This window comes from Myotis daubentonii, chromosome X (genome assembly GCF_963259705.1).
Source record: "Myotis daubentonii chromosome X, mMyoDau2.1, whole genome shotgun sequence".
Lineage (NCBI taxonomy): Eukaryota > Metazoa > Chordata > Mammalia > Chiroptera > Vespertilionidae > Myotis > Myotis daubentonii.
Window position 1 is genome coordinate 36,266,824 of NC_081861.1, and position 17,043 is coordinate 36,283,866.

At 36.8% G+C, this 17,043-nt stretch overlaps 1 protein-coding gene across 11 annotated transcripts in view; it reads right to left on the reverse strand.

The window, feature by feature from the left end:
* The window catches only part of STAG2 (STAG2 cohesin complex component), a 154,308-nt gene that overhangs the window by 33,248 nt on the left and 104,017 nt on the right, over positions 1–17,043 (reverse strand). For all 11 annotated transcript variants that reach the window (XM_059679421.1, XM_059679420.1, XM_059679413.1 and 8 more), the window contains 13 exons: positions 16,728–16,826; positions 16,561–16,640; positions 12,480–12,587; positions 11,417–11,528; positions 8,833–8,950; positions 8,306–8,409; positions 6,973–7,065; positions 6,757–6,846; positions 5,965–6,168; positions 4,183–4,253; positions 3,793–3,880; positions 3,622–3,702; positions 168–260 (listed from right to left, as the gene is read on the reverse strand). In XM_059679421.1, coding sequence (XP_059535404.1) covers positions 168–260; positions 3,622–3,702; positions 3,793–3,880; positions 4,183–4,253; positions 5,965–6,168; positions 6,757–6,846; positions 6,973–7,065; positions 8,306–8,409; positions 8,833–8,950; positions 11,417–11,528; positions 12,480–12,587; positions 16,561–16,640; positions 16,728–16,826 — 1,341 coding nt within the window. The remainder of the gene's footprint in view (positions 1–167; positions 261–3,621; positions 3,703–3,792; positions 3,881–4,182; positions 4,254–5,964; positions 6,169–6,756; positions 6,847–6,972; positions 7,066–8,305; positions 8,410–8,832; positions 8,951–11,416; positions 11,529–12,479; positions 12,588–16,560; positions 16,641–16,727; positions 16,827–17,043) is intronic.

The following is a 17,043-nucleotide window of genomic DNA, read 5'->3' on the forward strand; positions in this document are numbered from 1 at the left end:
AAATGTAATACAAAATAAATGCATTAATCTAATTTTTGAGCATGGTATACATGGATGGATATAAGTTATTTCTACTTTGCTCAATATCAGTGTATTAAATTTTCTATTTCAGCTCAAATATTTATTAACATTGCTTTAAAAGATTGCTATATATAGTAATTACTAACCTGTTCCTTAACAGTAGTATTCACGTTGGTCAGATAATGCTGACATATCTGACAGAAAACCCTCATCTGTTTCTTTAAACGCAGCAAGTCCTCCTTGAAAAAATTGCACATTTAAAAATACCATGTAAAAAATCCAGTATTTAAGGTACTTTAAATCACTTAAACATCATACATTTAACTATATTAACTCTGCTTATACATTAGATTTAAAGTTTTCTTTATCAGAAAGGAGAACTAAACATGAGACCAATTTTCTTCAAAATCACAGCTTTCAAAATATCAGGTATATTAATGGATAATATTCTAAGTGGACTGGGTACTTCAGAATGAGAAAATTTATCTAACGCTACATATGGCTATCTTTAATAAACCCATTATTTCAAAATGCTTAAAGAGTAAGGATTTTACTCCATTCTCAGCTTGTAATTTGAAAGGTGGCCAACGTATGAATGGAAAAATATTAATTTAAAAAAGAACTGCATCGCCGGAACCGGTTTGGCTCAGTGGATAGAGCATCAGCCTGCGGACTGAAAGGTCCCAGGTTCGATTCCGGTCAAGGGCATGTGCCTGGGTTGCAGGCACATCCCCAGTGGGAGATGTGCAGGAGGCAGCTGATCGATGTTTCTCTCTCATCGATGTTTCTAACTCTCTCTTTCCCTTCCTCTCTGTAAAAAATCAATAGAGTGTATTAAAAAAAAAAAAAGAAAGAAAAAGAACTGCATCTTTCATTTCTTATGTGAAGGATACTGGTTGTACTTTTGAAAAATAGAAACAAAAATTAGCTTTGAGGTATTATTCCAATTTTTTAAAATTATCCTATCTAATAAAAGACAAAAAGGGTAATTAACTGTACCTCTGCTAAGCTTCCCAATGGCTAATCAGGGTGATATGCAAATTAACTGTCAACAAAGATGGTGGTTAATTTGCATACATAGGCACAATGATGGGAGAGGAAAGTGGAAGGACAGAAGGACAGAAGAAGCAGTCTGCTGCTGACGGTGATCAGAAACCCAGGTGGCAGGCAAGAGCCGGGTGGCAGGGCAAAGGCAGAGAACCCGGGCCGCCTTTGCCCTGCACTAACTATGAAGCTGGTAGAGGGGTGTGGGGCCATTGGGAGCAGGGCAGGAACTTCCCAGGGTGGGCGTCAGGCAGCCAGGAGTGGGGCGGCAACGCGGCAGAAGTTCCCTCCCTGTAGCTGCTTGCTCATTCACTCACTTGCTCATCCATTCACTCATTCACTCACTCACTCAGCAAACCCTTTCAGGTCCCTGGCATCGGGCCAGGCACTGAAGTTGAAGCAGGATAAGACAGAGCTATGTCCTCAAGATGTTAGTAATTCAGTAGAGCGAAGCAGGCACATGAACGAGGCAGCTGTATGCACAGATGCACTGTTCTGGGTTCGGTGAGGGCTGTAACTAACGCTGACTTTGTTCTCTTGATAAAATGGGGCCTCGGGAGCCAGGACGCCCCAAGCCTGTAGGCCTGTGCCTAGGCCAGGAGTGGCCGGGGTCCAGGAACATGATAGAGGGTGCAGGTCGGGCTGAGGGGTCTGGCCCCACCCCTCACCTCCTCACCCCCGAGTGCACAAATTTTTGTGCACTGGGCTACTAGTATGTCTAATAAAATGATATATATTTAAAAAGATGAATCTTTTTAGTGTATCTTCTCTATTTCTAGATATTTACCAGTTAATTTAAAATAGGAAACCATTCTGTAAAGATCATTAAGGCCTGGCTGGCATGGCTCAGTGGTTGAGCATAAACATATAAACCCAGGCAGTCACGGGTTCGATGTCTGCTCAGGGCACATGCCCGGGTTGAGGGCTTAATCCCCAGTTGGGGGCATGCAAGAGGCAGCCAATCAATGATTCTATCTCATCATTGATGTTTCTAGCTCTCTTTCTCTCTTCCTTTCTCTTTGAAATCAATATACATAGAAAATTATAGTCAGGAAATTTAAAAAAAGAAAGATTGTCCACACTAATTTATTTAAGGCATAACCTTTGATGTATCTTCTGATACTGAATGTCAAATGACAGACTATCAGTATATATTTGGTACATATTTGGCTTGACTTAAATATTGATTTGGTGAAGAAAACTCAATCAAACATCAGCATAAATAATTTTGTATCCAATAACATTCATTTTACCACTTTGCCTCTACTAAAAATATCGCCTTTTTCCCATTTTCATTTTTAACTCGATACTTTCAACGTAAGTGAATAATCATATTTACTAATATGATCACTGTTTCTACTATAAGGTAATTCTTGGGTGTTTGACAAAAAGTACTCTTTTTAACAACAAAACTGCATTACCTTTTCAAGGGGGAAATGTCCATTTGCTGATATAACAGCATCTTGTGCTAAAAAAAGCTCAGAGAAATTCTAAGCATTTAAAATTTTCTGTGGTTTCTATATGAAACAAACTTATAATCAAGAGAATTCCTGGGAGCACTTTTCTATTTACTAGGTGAGATACTGCCTGATTCATTTATTGTTCTATAAAGCCAAGTAGGTCTTTTGTTTTTTAAGAGAGAATTTCTTTATGAGGAAAATACCTATAAACAACTAATTCTGTAACTTCCAGATACTACTTAATATTTATAAAAATATGCCCAAATAATATTTAAGGCAACATCTACTGCTATAAATAAGTACAATGTTTCTTTTCTTTTTTAAAAAAAATATTGTTTTGTTGATTTCAGAGAGGAAGGGAGAGGGAGAAAGAGATAGAAATATCAATGATGAGAATCATTGATTGGCTGCCTCCTGCACGCCCCCTAATGGGGATCGAGCCCGCAACCAGGGCATGTGCCCTTTACTGGAATCAAACCCGGGACCCTTCAATCCTTAGGCTGACTGAGCCAAACCAGTTAGGGCTGTATAACGTTTCAAGTGAACAATTTACAAATGGAAAGACAGTGCTACTTAGTTCAATTATTAACACACCAAGGATTACCATTACAGATAAAATTTTTGAAAGTTCTAAGACATAGTAGCTGGAACATCACACTCAATCAGAGAATGATTTATCAATTTGGAAAAGAAAGATTCTGAGTATGAATGAGATGATCCTAAAACAATGCCAAGGCTTGTTATCATCAATTTATGTAATCCAATAGCTGCATCTGCTTGTTTCAAAGGCTCTTGGTCAATGTTTACAAAATTTATATTTCTCAAAAAAATACTCAATATGATAATATTGAGGATAATATGGAAATCCATAAATTGTGCCACCTTCAAATGTGAACAATTTTAATTTTAAATCATACTCTGAAGCTAAACAAGTTTCGATCAATACACATCAAACTACAAATACGATTATTTTTTAAAGTACACATGCCTAAACAGATCAGAAGACTTTACCAAAATAAATTGATCCTATTAAATGTATAAGCTTGCTGAAAACAGTTAATGACATTAATAAAAACTGCAATGAACTGCCACCAACCTTTGTAGAGCTGCTTTCAGTTATCTTTGCAAGCTGCCAAAGGATTACATAGTGAGTACATTGCAGTGCATGAATAACAATCTGTAAAAAGAACCAAGAAAATAAAGTTAAAATTAAAGTTACAATTCTTCATTCTCAAAGTTAAGTATGAAACTTGTAAATAATAAAAACCTGCTCAGGCATGTCTCCATTTTCAATTCCGGTTTTCAATAGTTTGTAATTACAAGCAAACAAATCCCACTTTGAAAGGTCATGGGCACTGTAAAAAAAGAATTAAGTTATATTAAAAAGTTAAGCTTAATCACATTTGTTTTGGACTTGAGTGTTAACAGAATGATGTTAAAATATATCAAACTTTTTAAGATGAATCACAACAGCAAAAATGTGTATTTCTTTACAAATATGTTAGTTCATAATTTTTCAGTGATTATCCAAATCAAGTACTTTTCCCCAAAAAGCACAAGAAACTTAGCAATGAATTTGATAGCTTTATAACCTCAAAATATGCAAGTTGGTTTTGCTACACTTTTAAGAAATCAGAAACTTTAAGATTCAACTTACTTATGAAAAGCAGTGATTCTCTTCAATGTTGACAATACCTGGTATGCATCATCTTCATCAGGTTCTTCACCCTATGAATATTAATTATACAATATTAAACATTAATAAACTACCAAAGTGAAACACTTCAGGCTATCACATTGGCGACACTACCTTGAAAAGAAAGAATAACTTAATAAAACTCAAATATTAACTGTGCCAGTATATACCTAAATCTGGCTAAATTTAAAGTAATATGGCTGGAATAATGAGGTGACACAGTTGTTATCACAAGTACATTATACCCAAGAGAGAAAAAGTGAATGACATCTAGACACAAAACTATGAAGACATCTGCTCTTTCACAATAATAAATATATAAGGACAATAAAGAAAAATATATTAGAGGACAAGCAAAAGATCATAAAGATAACACCTACAGGACAAACCCTATACAAAAGAAATAGAGCACTCAAGAAAGAAGTATCAGACCAATCACAATTAATTTGGAAAAAAAGTTCTGAGTAAGGACTAGGCATGCTAGTCCTTTCTGGATATCAACTTTACAATTTAGAGTGACTTAAGTTTTTGAAAATTGTATGAGTCTTAATACATGAAACTTATAAACTTTGTTAAATACTTCCCAACTTACTGTATCAAACCCTGGGTCTCTCAAAAAATGCTTAGTTGTTTTTAAACTTTAATTTTTCTACAAAGTAATTAAACTTAATTAACAAAATACTGGTTGATTTTAAATTATCTTGTCCTAGTAACAATCACATCCAGGGAAGAATACAGCCATTAAAAATTTTAACTAATAATGTGATCCTTGTACACCAAAATATTTGAACAAACTGCCAATTAAGCAAAAATTAGTAAGCATGCAACGTTTCACATGAACAAAAAGAATGTTAAAAAATTCTAAAACAGCCAAAACCGGTTTGGCTCAGTGGATAGAGCGTCGGCCTGCGGACTGGGGGGTCCCAGGTTCGATTCCGGTCAGGGGCATGTGCCTGGGTTGCGGGCACATCCCCAGTGGGAGATGTGCAGGAGGCAGCTGATCGATGTTTCTCTCTCATCGATGTTTCTGACTCTCTATCTCTCTCTCTTCCTCTCTGTAAAAAATAAATAAAATATATTTTAAAAAAAAAAGAAAAAAAATTCTAAAACAAGAAACCTGAAAATTACAAAGTCCCTATGATTTTTGCAGCATTAACGATAAAAGTGATGTTGAAAAGACTTAAATACATAAATTTAAGTATGAATTTTTATTGTATGCAAATCCAGTAGACTGTTAAATATATTTCCAGAGATGATAAAAATCACAATAAAAATACAAGCGTGTTTGAGTGCCATGCTTTAAGCCTCTTTAGAAATACAATAGATAGAACATCCAAAACCCAAAATTTGACAGTGGGTATAACAGCAGTTCCTCAAAGTTTTATGATATCAAAGACCATATACTAAGAAACACAGTACCCTACTTTTGAGACTGCATGGCCAGAGGCTAGCTCTACTTTTCTGTTCCATAATAGCCTCATGTTCAACTAAACCCTGGCAACTTCCCAGATAATTTCTTTAAAATAAAATAAAAAGATGTTAGTTTTGCGTTCACCTTCCCCCAAGTCACAGATTTTACCACCTTCCTATGTTGGTGGAGGAGTAATAGTAGCACAATGAATCATAGAACAAAAAGTCTGAACATCTTTTCAACATACTGCTAGGGACTATCACCAGGACAGGTGAATAATTCAGTTACTGAAGGGGAGGGGGCCCAACTGACAAAATACTTGTAATATATACCTCTTGCAGAAAATCTTCAAGGAGCCGGTTAAATTTATCCGCCAACTCGTCTATCAGTTGACTTCTTGAAATATCTACTCTGTTGAAGATTGTAAACTCTTCATTACAGAGCGCATGGTAAGTTTTAGAACATGCTTCCAAAACATCTGTATCTGTGTGCTTCTCTACAATATTCCGGATTTGTCGTAATAAGGCATCCAAATGCTGCAAAATTAAAGTTGTTTTGTTTTGTTTTTTCATTAAAACAAATGTATACATGGTAGGCATAAAATGAGTACACCATGATGGTGAAAAGCTTAAAATAAAGTAACTCTGCAAGTAGGACATACATTTTGTGGTGTTTTTCTAGTCATGGTAAATAAATGCACTGATCCACCCATACTTATTTCCTTAACATTAACAGGAATAATATCACCATTTCATAGGGCTCTGATGAAAATTTTAACACATAAAGAACTTACAACAGTTCCTGGAAATTAAAAATATTCAATGGATATTAGCTGCTTTCTTTTTGTAATTGTAATTGTCCTATTACCCACCCCCAATCTCTGTAAATAATCAGTGGTAGTCACATAATGGCTAGGAATGAGAGTATGGCTGTGCATATGAATCAAGGGGAAGCTGCATTAGTGCCATTCTCTAAATCCAACTTAATAAAATACAGAAGACATGTAAGCTATGTTTCCTTACACATTAGAAGTTACAAATATATTTTTAAAAATAGTTTAAAACAATGTGATGAACTAAACTAATACTTTTTCAAGGTGTTTTAATACACAGAGAACAGCATACCTTTTCTAATCGTCCAGTGGTATATATTTCCAAGTCAAAGTATTGAGGCAACTGCAACAAGTTAGTCACCTTTTCTGCATCTACAGAGTACTTTGAAATTTAAAAAAAAATTAAAAACATCACAGTAATGGTAAACATTACAATAAAATTCTGTGTGACATTTCCAAACAAGATCTGTCATTTCTTAGTAACATTCTGATATTGACATAAACTTACTTTAGCTAATAACTGAGGAAGGGCCACAGCAAAAAGTTCAGTGATTTTTGTCCTGTCATCCAATTGGGTCTTCTTCTCCTTCGCTGTCAGCACCTAAAAGGTAACACAACGTTTATAAGTACTAAGCCACTGACACTGTTAGGTACTCTCTGTTTAAGATATACAAAATAAATAATAAAAGTACGTTTTAGATGATGGATACAAAAATTTCTACTATAAAACTTGAAACGCAAAAGTGACAAAGAGAATAACCTGCACATTATAACAAAAAAAGCCACCTAAAGTAACAACCACACACACAAAAAAAACTTTGAATAGTTCTACAGGCAAAATCAATACCCAATTAGACTAACCAAGAAGCAGGAAATATAGTTTAGGAGCTTACATAATAATAGGATTAAATAGCATTTCATTCTACTCTAAACTGCAGGCCATGATCCATGGGTTATGAATTCAACATAGTAAGTCACTACTAGTAATTAAAAAACAGAAAGGAAACAAAAGAAAATAGAATACATCACATACTCTAAGTTTTATTATTTGATGAAATTTCGTTTAGTCACACACAAAAACACATATATAGATATGTACTAGGTCATAATATAAAATTCTATTTTTGTGCTTCATAATCAAAAAAGCTTGAAATGTAATTGTTGGTCTACAATACAAATATATGTGAACTTTGGAATAATACATTAAAATCTAATCCCAGGAAACAGGAATTTCCCCATTTTAAATATATTTTAGAATTGATTTGTTATTTACTTTTCTTTATAATTGATTTTTAGAGAGAAAAGAAGGGAGGGGGGAGAGAGAAACATCGATGTGAGAGCGAGACATCCAACAGCTGCCTCCTGCCCGGCCCCCCACTGGGGATAGAGCCCACAACTCAGGCAAGTGCCCTGATGGGGAATCAAACCCTGTTGGTGCATGGGACAATACAAAACCAGCTAAGCCACACCAGCCAGAGGAGGAATTTCCCCACTGTAATGAATAATTATGTTTTCTTCATTAAAAGCAAATCTAAAACCCTTGGCAAAGTATCTAAGGTAGAGTGTCATCCCAATATGCCAAAGTTGTGGGTTCGATCCCCGGTGAGGGCACATAAAAGAATCAACCAATGAATACATGAGCAGAAAAACAAATCAATCTCTCTCTCTCTCTCTCTCTCTCTCTCTCTCTCTCTCTCTCTCTCTCTCTCTCAAGTCAATCAATAAAAAAATGTAAAGCAAATCTAAAAATAAACCAGGATGGACAAATGCACAAACGTAGTTTTATAAATGATATTTAAAAAAAGACATAGTTTAGAATACTAAAAATGTATTGGGCATACCCTTTTTCCTGTCCCTCTTCCCACAGGAGGATGACATTCAGCAGCTTGTCTGATGGTACAAAGCATTATTTCAATCAGAGCACTCTCTTGTCTGTCTGTCAGTGCTGAAAAAAACAAAATCAGAGTTAATCTATTTATTTTCCCTAAATGCCATTTCTAATTATTACATAAGAACTCCTTCTGCCTGTGATAGACCTAATATATATATACATATATAAAAAATTCCATTACTGTATCACAGAAAAGATCCAAACAAGTGAAACCTTCCTGAAAATTACAAATCTGTGTACCACTGGTTCACAATTTGAGCAAAGAAAGTATGAACACAGATACAAAAAAAAAAATTAAAGAATGTTGAGGGCAACTACATCTATCTACATAGCATAAAATTCATGTGTATGAAAACAGAATTATTCACGAAGGTTTTTCACTCAATTATTTTAGCACAATAATAAACAAATGGAATAAGTAAAACCTATTTTCAAAACTGTCTAAACAATAAAAATACCATAATTAAACATCCTTACCTTCCTCTCCACTAAGTGGCTCCTCCAGCAACAAGCTATTCATACATTCCCAGTCTTTCAGCAGCTCAGTAGCACAGTCCCACATGCTATCCACAAGGTATGCTGCATGCTCATGTAACTAATAAAAAAAGAGCAAGGTACTCTTAAACAAATAGCATACTAGCCTTAACTCAAAAGAAAGGAAGCTTTGTGGACACCATGTACAAACGTAAACAGCAATCTTCTTTTGAGTTAAGATGGAAGAAAGGACAGAGAAAAATGGCCTTACTTGCTGTGTATAAGTAAACCTTGCTAGTTGGTAGCATTAAACATTTCTGATAATAATCTTTAACATGAAAATTATTTTTGAAAATATTACATGCATGCATATTTAGAGCCTAATTGGAATTAATATTACATGAGTTAACTGTTCTCAATTATAAAATACTAGTGTCCTGGTGCAGATTTGTGCACATTGAAAGAAAGTTAATTAGAAGAAATATTTTAATATCGCTATTCGCCCTTTCTCTATAATAGAGTATCAAACAAATTCACGATTGACAATGTCAGATCAAAACCCATGCGTGATTGGCACCAGCGAGAACTTTGTATGTACCGCACATGCGCTAGTCAACTTAGCCTTTTATATATATACTAGAGTCCCGGTGCACAAAAATTTGTGCACTGGCTGGGGGGTGAGGGTCCCTCAGCCCCACTTATGCCCTCTCACAGTCTGGGACCCCTCGGGAGATAACCACCTGCTGGCTTAGGCCCGCTCCCCGGGTGGCAGATGGCAGGCCTGATCCCTCGGTGCCTGCCCTGCCTCCCCGGGTCACATACACAGCAGGGCCGATCCGGGGGTTGGAGCGCAGCCAGCAGATCGCTGCTGCCCCACCTGGCCACCCCGGGTCGGGTCGCACATGGGACACCCACCACCCCAGGTCGCCGATAGCAGGTCTGGATGGCAGCAGGGCAGGCGGGATGGCACTGTCCCGCCCTGCCTGCAGTGTGCAAATTAGTTGCCATCTTTGTTGGTGGTTAATTTGCATATCGCGCTGATTAGCCAATGGGAGGTGTAGCGAAGGTGCAGTCACTTACCATATTTGTCTATTATTAGATAGGATAGAATAAACTTGCTTAATTAGACCTGCTTTCTGATGTAGCTAAACGTTTTCCAGCCCAGTGAAACACCCCAACTTCTCTTTCAGCAACATAATTGTCAGCAACATGGCAGTAAATATCAACACGAAGCACATTATTATTGTAGGTCACGCAGGGAGAATAAATGATAAAATATTCAACTGGAGCCATGTTTAACTACATTCTGAGCAGTGAGAAAACCTGAAGTTATCTTCAAGTTCCACCATTTCTTACTTCATCTCAGTCGGGTCAAGTTTCTAAACTTTCTAAATCTCTCTTTTCCGGCTAATGGAAAGAAAATAGGATTCTACCGAGTCTCCTATCTATCTACTCCAGGGCTTCTGTGAAGATCAAATGAGGCACGGTAAAACACTTCACAAACATTTGGCTAAAATGTAAAATGTTTGCACCTAACTATAAAGCAAGTCGGGTTCCTGGTCTGAAGAAACTCTAAGGAGGCTAGTCACTAGGGAGAGGAAGCTGGGCGTTGCTACATGACATCATTAAGTGGCACCCACAGTGACCCTTTGCAGCCTGGGACGGGCTGGGCAGTAGGAAACATTTTGCGCCATGGGGTCTTGGCAGCATTGGCTGCGATTTGGTGGGGTGTCGCTCTGGGGTGGTGGTAGGGCCTGTGTCCAACTTGGGGTAAGCTGAGTGTTGGTTTGTCAGCACCAGGTCTGGGGTGCCCTTTACTTTTAAATGGCCAGTGTGTGTCATGGCAGCTCCTGTGTTGAGCATCTGGCCTGTGGTGGTCACTGAGCATCATAGCTACCAGTTGGACGAATGGACACTTAGCCTTTTACAAATATACTAAAGCCCTGGTGCACAAAATTCGTGCATTGGGGGGGGGGTCCCCTCAGCCTGGCCTGCACAGTCTCCAATCCGGGATGCCTCTCACAGCCCAGGACTGCTGGCTCCTAACCACTCACCTGCCTGCCTGCCTGATCGCCCCTAATCACTCCACATGCCTGCCTGATCACCCCTAACCCCTGTGCCTGCCTGCCTGATTGACCTAACCACTCTCCCCTGCCAGCCTGATCACCCCTGATTGCTCTCCCCTGCCAGCCTGATCGCCCTAACCAACTCTGCCTCTGTCCCCACCACCGGGGCTTTGTCCGGAAGGACATCAGGTCTATCCTGTCTAATTAGCGTATAACTTTTATTAGTATAAATAGATACTACAAATTTACTTTAACTGAATGGGAGTGATTATGGTTACATAAAACAAAATACATGTATACTTATCAATTCAATATATAAGCAAAATATTTCCCTTTATTCTGTGAATAAAGTTTAAATAACCCTAAAGATTCCCAATTGATTTTAGAGGATCAGCATTACTGATATGAAAACCTGTCAAAAACATTTCAAATAAAAAATATATAGACCAACCTTCTACATGAACATAAATGGAATAACCTTTAAAAAACTGGCATAAGTAAAAAAATGAACATCAACTAACCTCACTTTCCAGGAAGAAAAACACCAATGTCTTAACAAGGTTGGCATTTGGACCCTGTCGTCCCCTTCTTTTCATCATTCCATCCTCCTCTGGATCTCTACGACTGAAGAGCCTGCAAACCAATGCAAAATATTTACTTTTAAAACAAAAAATAATATTTCCTAATAAAAAAGTCTGAATTCTCTATATAAGCACCTAACAAAGGAGTAAATGGAAGGTACATAGGTGTAATACTGTCCAACATTATACTCAAGAACATAATTTCACACTTGATGGTACTTCCCAGCTCTCTTAACTTCATAGTTATCAATTATTTTTATAAATCCTGCATTTCATGCAACCATTTTCTTTTATAAAAGCATCACAATGACTAACCTATCCCATTTATGCATATAAATCTATGATAAATATTCTTAAACTGAACATATATTTCCCTTCTATCCTTCTTATATAATTTTTCTGAAGTCTGGACTTAGTGGCCTCTCTCTATGGATATCATGATTGTTTCTTTTTCATTTTTTAAAATACATTTTATTGATTTTTTACAGAGAGGAAGGGAGAGAGATAGAGAGTTAGAAACATTGATGAGAGAGAAACATTGATCAGCTGCTTCCTGCACACTGCCTACTGGGGATGTGCCCGCAACCAAGGTACATGCCCTTGACCGGAATCGAACCTGGGACCTTTCAGTCTGCAGGCCAATGCTCTATCCACTGAGCCAAACTGGTCAAGGCCATGATTGTTTTTCTTTATAAATAAAAAAGAGAGAACACTGGATAATAAGAAATAGAAAACTGCAGTGTGAATATTTTACATCATATACTCTTTTAAATAAATGTTTTATCTCAAAATTAACCATTTTTGGGGAAGCTGACATCAGAATTAAAGTGAAAAATTAGGAAAAGGTCTTAACATTGTGATATACTTAGGTACACTTTTAAGCATATCCATTAAAAGATATGGGTACAATTCCCCTTTAAAGATTTAACTTAAATAAATTAAAGGAATTGGAGAAGGGAAATTGAAACTTTTAAAGGAAATAATAACAGAAAAACAGATTTACTTTTTGTAGAGAAATTCTCCAGCTGCTACTGCTACTGGCCGGTGAGCTGAATACACCAGATGATAGACATTTTCACAATCTTCTGCAGTAAGAACTTCTTCGCTACTCCTAAAAAATAAATAAACCATACCAGTCTTTTTAGTGGTGGTATAATTTGAAGCATACTGAATACAAAAATCCATGCTCATACTTTCACTAAGTTGTGTTAAGAAAAATTAAAAAGAAGACATCAACTTTACTTATCATCTATCAGTAAAAGCTTGCCCAGGCAAAAGAGCTGAGTATTTTGTGAACATTTCAAATCAATGGAAGGTAAAATTCCAATCAGTAACGAAAGTGAAGCCATGGTAAAGAGAAAGTAATAATATAAGTCAAGGACATCACAGGAAAATGAAGAGTAAATAATATAAACTAATGTAGAAAGTAAAGTGGAGTAGTGGCATGCTAAGAGCTTAGTTAATAATCAGAGAACACTGCATATATTTCATAGCAATATTAAGTGATAATATCACCACATTAAAATATACTAATACAATGAGGAAGAACATTTCATCCATCATGTACTGAACACCATATAAGACAACAGAAATGGATTAATTAAAATATAAGTGCCAAACACCTTATATGCTTTTAGTCTACTGTGAGATAAATAATCTAGGTTTTTACCATTATATATAAATTAAGAATCATAGGACCACCCCAAAGAGAAAAGCCTAACTAAGTACATTTAGGTGTTTAGTTTAGGATCTCAGATCCTTTTTGTTTTTTTGTTGTTTTCAAGGTCCAGAAGTCTGAAGTCTAACGAAATATTAATTCTTTTGAAGAGAAACAAAACCGAAATGTTAAAATTCAAGTGTCAATAGCACTTTGATTTAATCTGCTTATATATAATACTGGATCGTTTTTGGAAAAATCACTTATGATTTTAAAAAACATACATTGATTCGAATCAGTTCATTCATTTTTAACTATTTGAGAAGGAATGTTTCTTGGAAGTTTCAGTTATTATTTATATACATGGCTAAACCAACATAAATGAGTATCACCCTTCATAAAAATATCAGTACCAGAAACAAGAAAAAAATGTCTATAAGGTATTACGGAGGGAGATGAGAAGCTACAGAAATATATAGAGTGCTATTACTTTGTTTATTTCAACATTTTTCAATATTTGAATTATATGCATATCCTATCCTATATAATAGAAGGCTAACATGCAAATTGACCGAACAGTGGAATGACCGGTACCTATGACGTGCACTGACCAGCAGGGGGCAGGCACTCAATGCATGAGCTGCGCCCTAGTGGTCAGTGCACTCCACAGTGGGAATGCTGCTCAACCAGAAGCCGGGCTCACTGAATCAGGCAAAACCGGCAGTCCGATATACCCTGAGGGGTCCTGGATTGCGAGAGGGCATAGGCCAGGCTGAGGGACCCCACCAATGCACGAATCTGTGCACCAGGCACCTAGTAGGTAAAATAATGGTCTAATTTTAATACTTCTCTAAAGTGTGGCTAACCATTTTTTCATATGTTTAAATTTTTATTTTATTTTCTATCAATGATCTGTTTACTGACTTTTGACTATTTTCCTATTGGCTTTCTGTTCTTTTTATTGATTTACTAGAGGACCGATGCACCAAATTCATACAAGAGTAGGCCTTCCTTCCCCCGGCTGCCGGCACCGTCTTCCCTCCGGCACCTGGAACCCGGGCTTCCCTCCGGCTGCCGGCAGGCCCCCAGGACCTGGCCTTCCCTTGCAGCCCAGCTTAGTCTGGGAGGCTGTTGGGAAGGATGTCTGGTCTAATTAGCTTTTATTATTATAGATTGAAATTGACTCCTATGATACAATAATTTTGACCAATCTGCCATTTGTTTTATGAGTTTATGATATTTTATGTATTAGATTTTTATATAGTTAATTCAGTGATTTTTTTTTATGTGAACATTTCCTTTTCTTTTATCTCATGCTCAGAAAGATATTGCTGTGATTTTACATAAAAACCAATCTTCCTGAATTTTCACGCAGAACTTTAGTGGTTTCATTTATTTGCATTTAAACTTTTCATCCATCTGGAAATTATTTTTGTATAAGAAATTAAATAGATATCTAATTTAATTTTTCCCCTAAATAAAGCCTATTTGTCACAGAACCATTTATTTTTTGATAGGAAATGCCATCCTCACCCTATACTAGGTTCCTGGATTAACTGCATTTGTCTTTATAGTCTTCTTTATTCTATGCCAATGATCTCTTTTCATATTCACCAGTACCAAAATTTAAAAATCACTATGGCTTTACAATAAGATTTAAAATCATATTGGACAGTCATCTCTCATTTGTTTTACCAAATTTAACTGGCTACTATTACATGATGAATGTTCCATGAGTGTCAGAATTAACATGCAATGATAAAAAGGGACCCTTTTACAGTTATTTGGACCATGTTGACAACCTAAATGTCCACTGACAGATGAATGCATAAATAAAATCCTATATAATGAAAGCCTAATATGCTAAGTGTCTGGTCGTCCATTCAACCAGTCAAAGTGTAATATTCTAATGATATGCTAAGGCCACTCAACCACTTGCTATGACATGCACTGACCACCGGGGGCAGTCAACCAGTTGCTATAACGTGCACTGACCACCAGGGGGCAGGAGCTTCAACCAGTAGGTTAGCTTGCTGCTGGGGTTCAGCCAATCAGGACTGAGTAAGATGGGCTGGAGATGCCCTGGAGCCCTCCCGCGGTTCCTCCCCAGCTGACCAACCTCCCGCATCGCTCCCCAGCCCTGATTGTGCATTGGTGAGGTCCCTCGGCCTGATCTGTGCCCTCTCGCAATCCAGGACCCCTACGGGGATGTCAGAGAGCCAGTTTCGGCCCGATCCCACAGGCCAGGCCAGGCCAGGGAACCCCATTGCTGCACAAATTTTGCAGGCCTCTAGTGTGGTATAAACATAATGGAATATTACTGAGCCTCAAAAAGGAATCAAATTCTTACATGTGCTACAATATGGACAAACACTGAAGACAATATGCTAAAGTGAATAAGCCAGATACAAAAGGACTAATATTGTATGATTCCACTATATGAGGTACCTAAAATAGTCAAATTCATAAAGATAGAAAGTAGAACAGTGGTCACCAGGGATTGGGGGGTAAGAAAGGGAAGGAGGAAGAAATAGTGTGTTTAATGGGTATAGAGTTTCAATATAAAAGGATAAAAAAGAGTTCTGCAGATGGATAATGGTGATGGCTGCACAATGTGAATGTACATATGCCATTGACCTGTACACTTAAAATGGTAAATTCTGTTATATACATACTAGAGGCTCGGTGTACGAAATTCGTACACTGGGGGGGGGGGGGCCTCCGTGGGGAGTGGGCCAAAAACAGGGAATAGGCCTAAGTTGGCAGTCGGACATCCTTATTGCCATCACAGAGGCAGGGGAGGTTCCCGCCACCACTGCTGTGCTCGCCAGCCATAAGCCTGGCTTCTGGCTGAGTGGCACTCCCCCTATGTGAGCGCATTGACCACCAGGGGGAAGCTCCTGCGTTGTCTGCCCCCTGGTGGTCAGTGCGCATCATAGCAACCAGTCAGTTCGCTGTTCGGTCAATTTGCATATTAGCCTTTTATTATATAGGATATAGTATTACCATAATTTTTTAAAGAAAAAATAATTTGTATCACTATTACAATATAATATGTTTAAATTCAGATTACCTAAAGAGAAGTTTAGTTTCATTAAATACTAATTTCTGAAAGTGTAATAAAATACAGTAAGAACATTTATTACACTCAGGTGTTTAACTTTATTTTAAAAGCATCTAAGACAGTAAAATGGAGAGAAAATGGACCAAACGAATGAAGAACACATGAATTCTTAGCTCAGAATTTTTCTAGTCCCATGGTTTCCTTTTCCTATTTTCTCAAGTTTACATGGGAAAATTAAAGTTGTACCTATAAAATACCATGAATTAAGTTATTAAATTTTAGATCTAAATAAGTGAAACCAAATTCTCTAATGTATTATTTAAATATCTGGACATCAGTAATATGCAATAAATACACACTTACTGTAAAACAAGAGTAAGTAATTTTATTGCTTGTACTGCAACATCGTATTCTTTGTCAAGGGTCATAGACACAATTCTATCCTAAGGACAAAAAAAAAAAAAAAGATTTTTAAAGGGAAAGCTATTCAAATGATAGGTAATTTTTAAATACTTAAAAGTAATACTAACCTTGAACCGACTGGTAAAAAGCTCCAGTTTGGAATTAAGCTCTTTGTTATAATAAAGCCCTTGTAGAGCAGTGAGACATTTGAGTCTTACTTCACCTTGCTAAATGAAACAAGAGGAAAAATGCATTAAAAACTTGTATGTTTTCAACCTGAATAGTCAAAACATATACCCTATTTTCTACTTTAAAATTTTAAATGTTCTATACAGTAGCATTTCTTCAGAAACTCATCTTTGATAATGCAAAAATATGAATCAATACATATATACTATATGACTAAATACCTTTGGGGTTTCCATTTTCGTAGATCAAATAAAA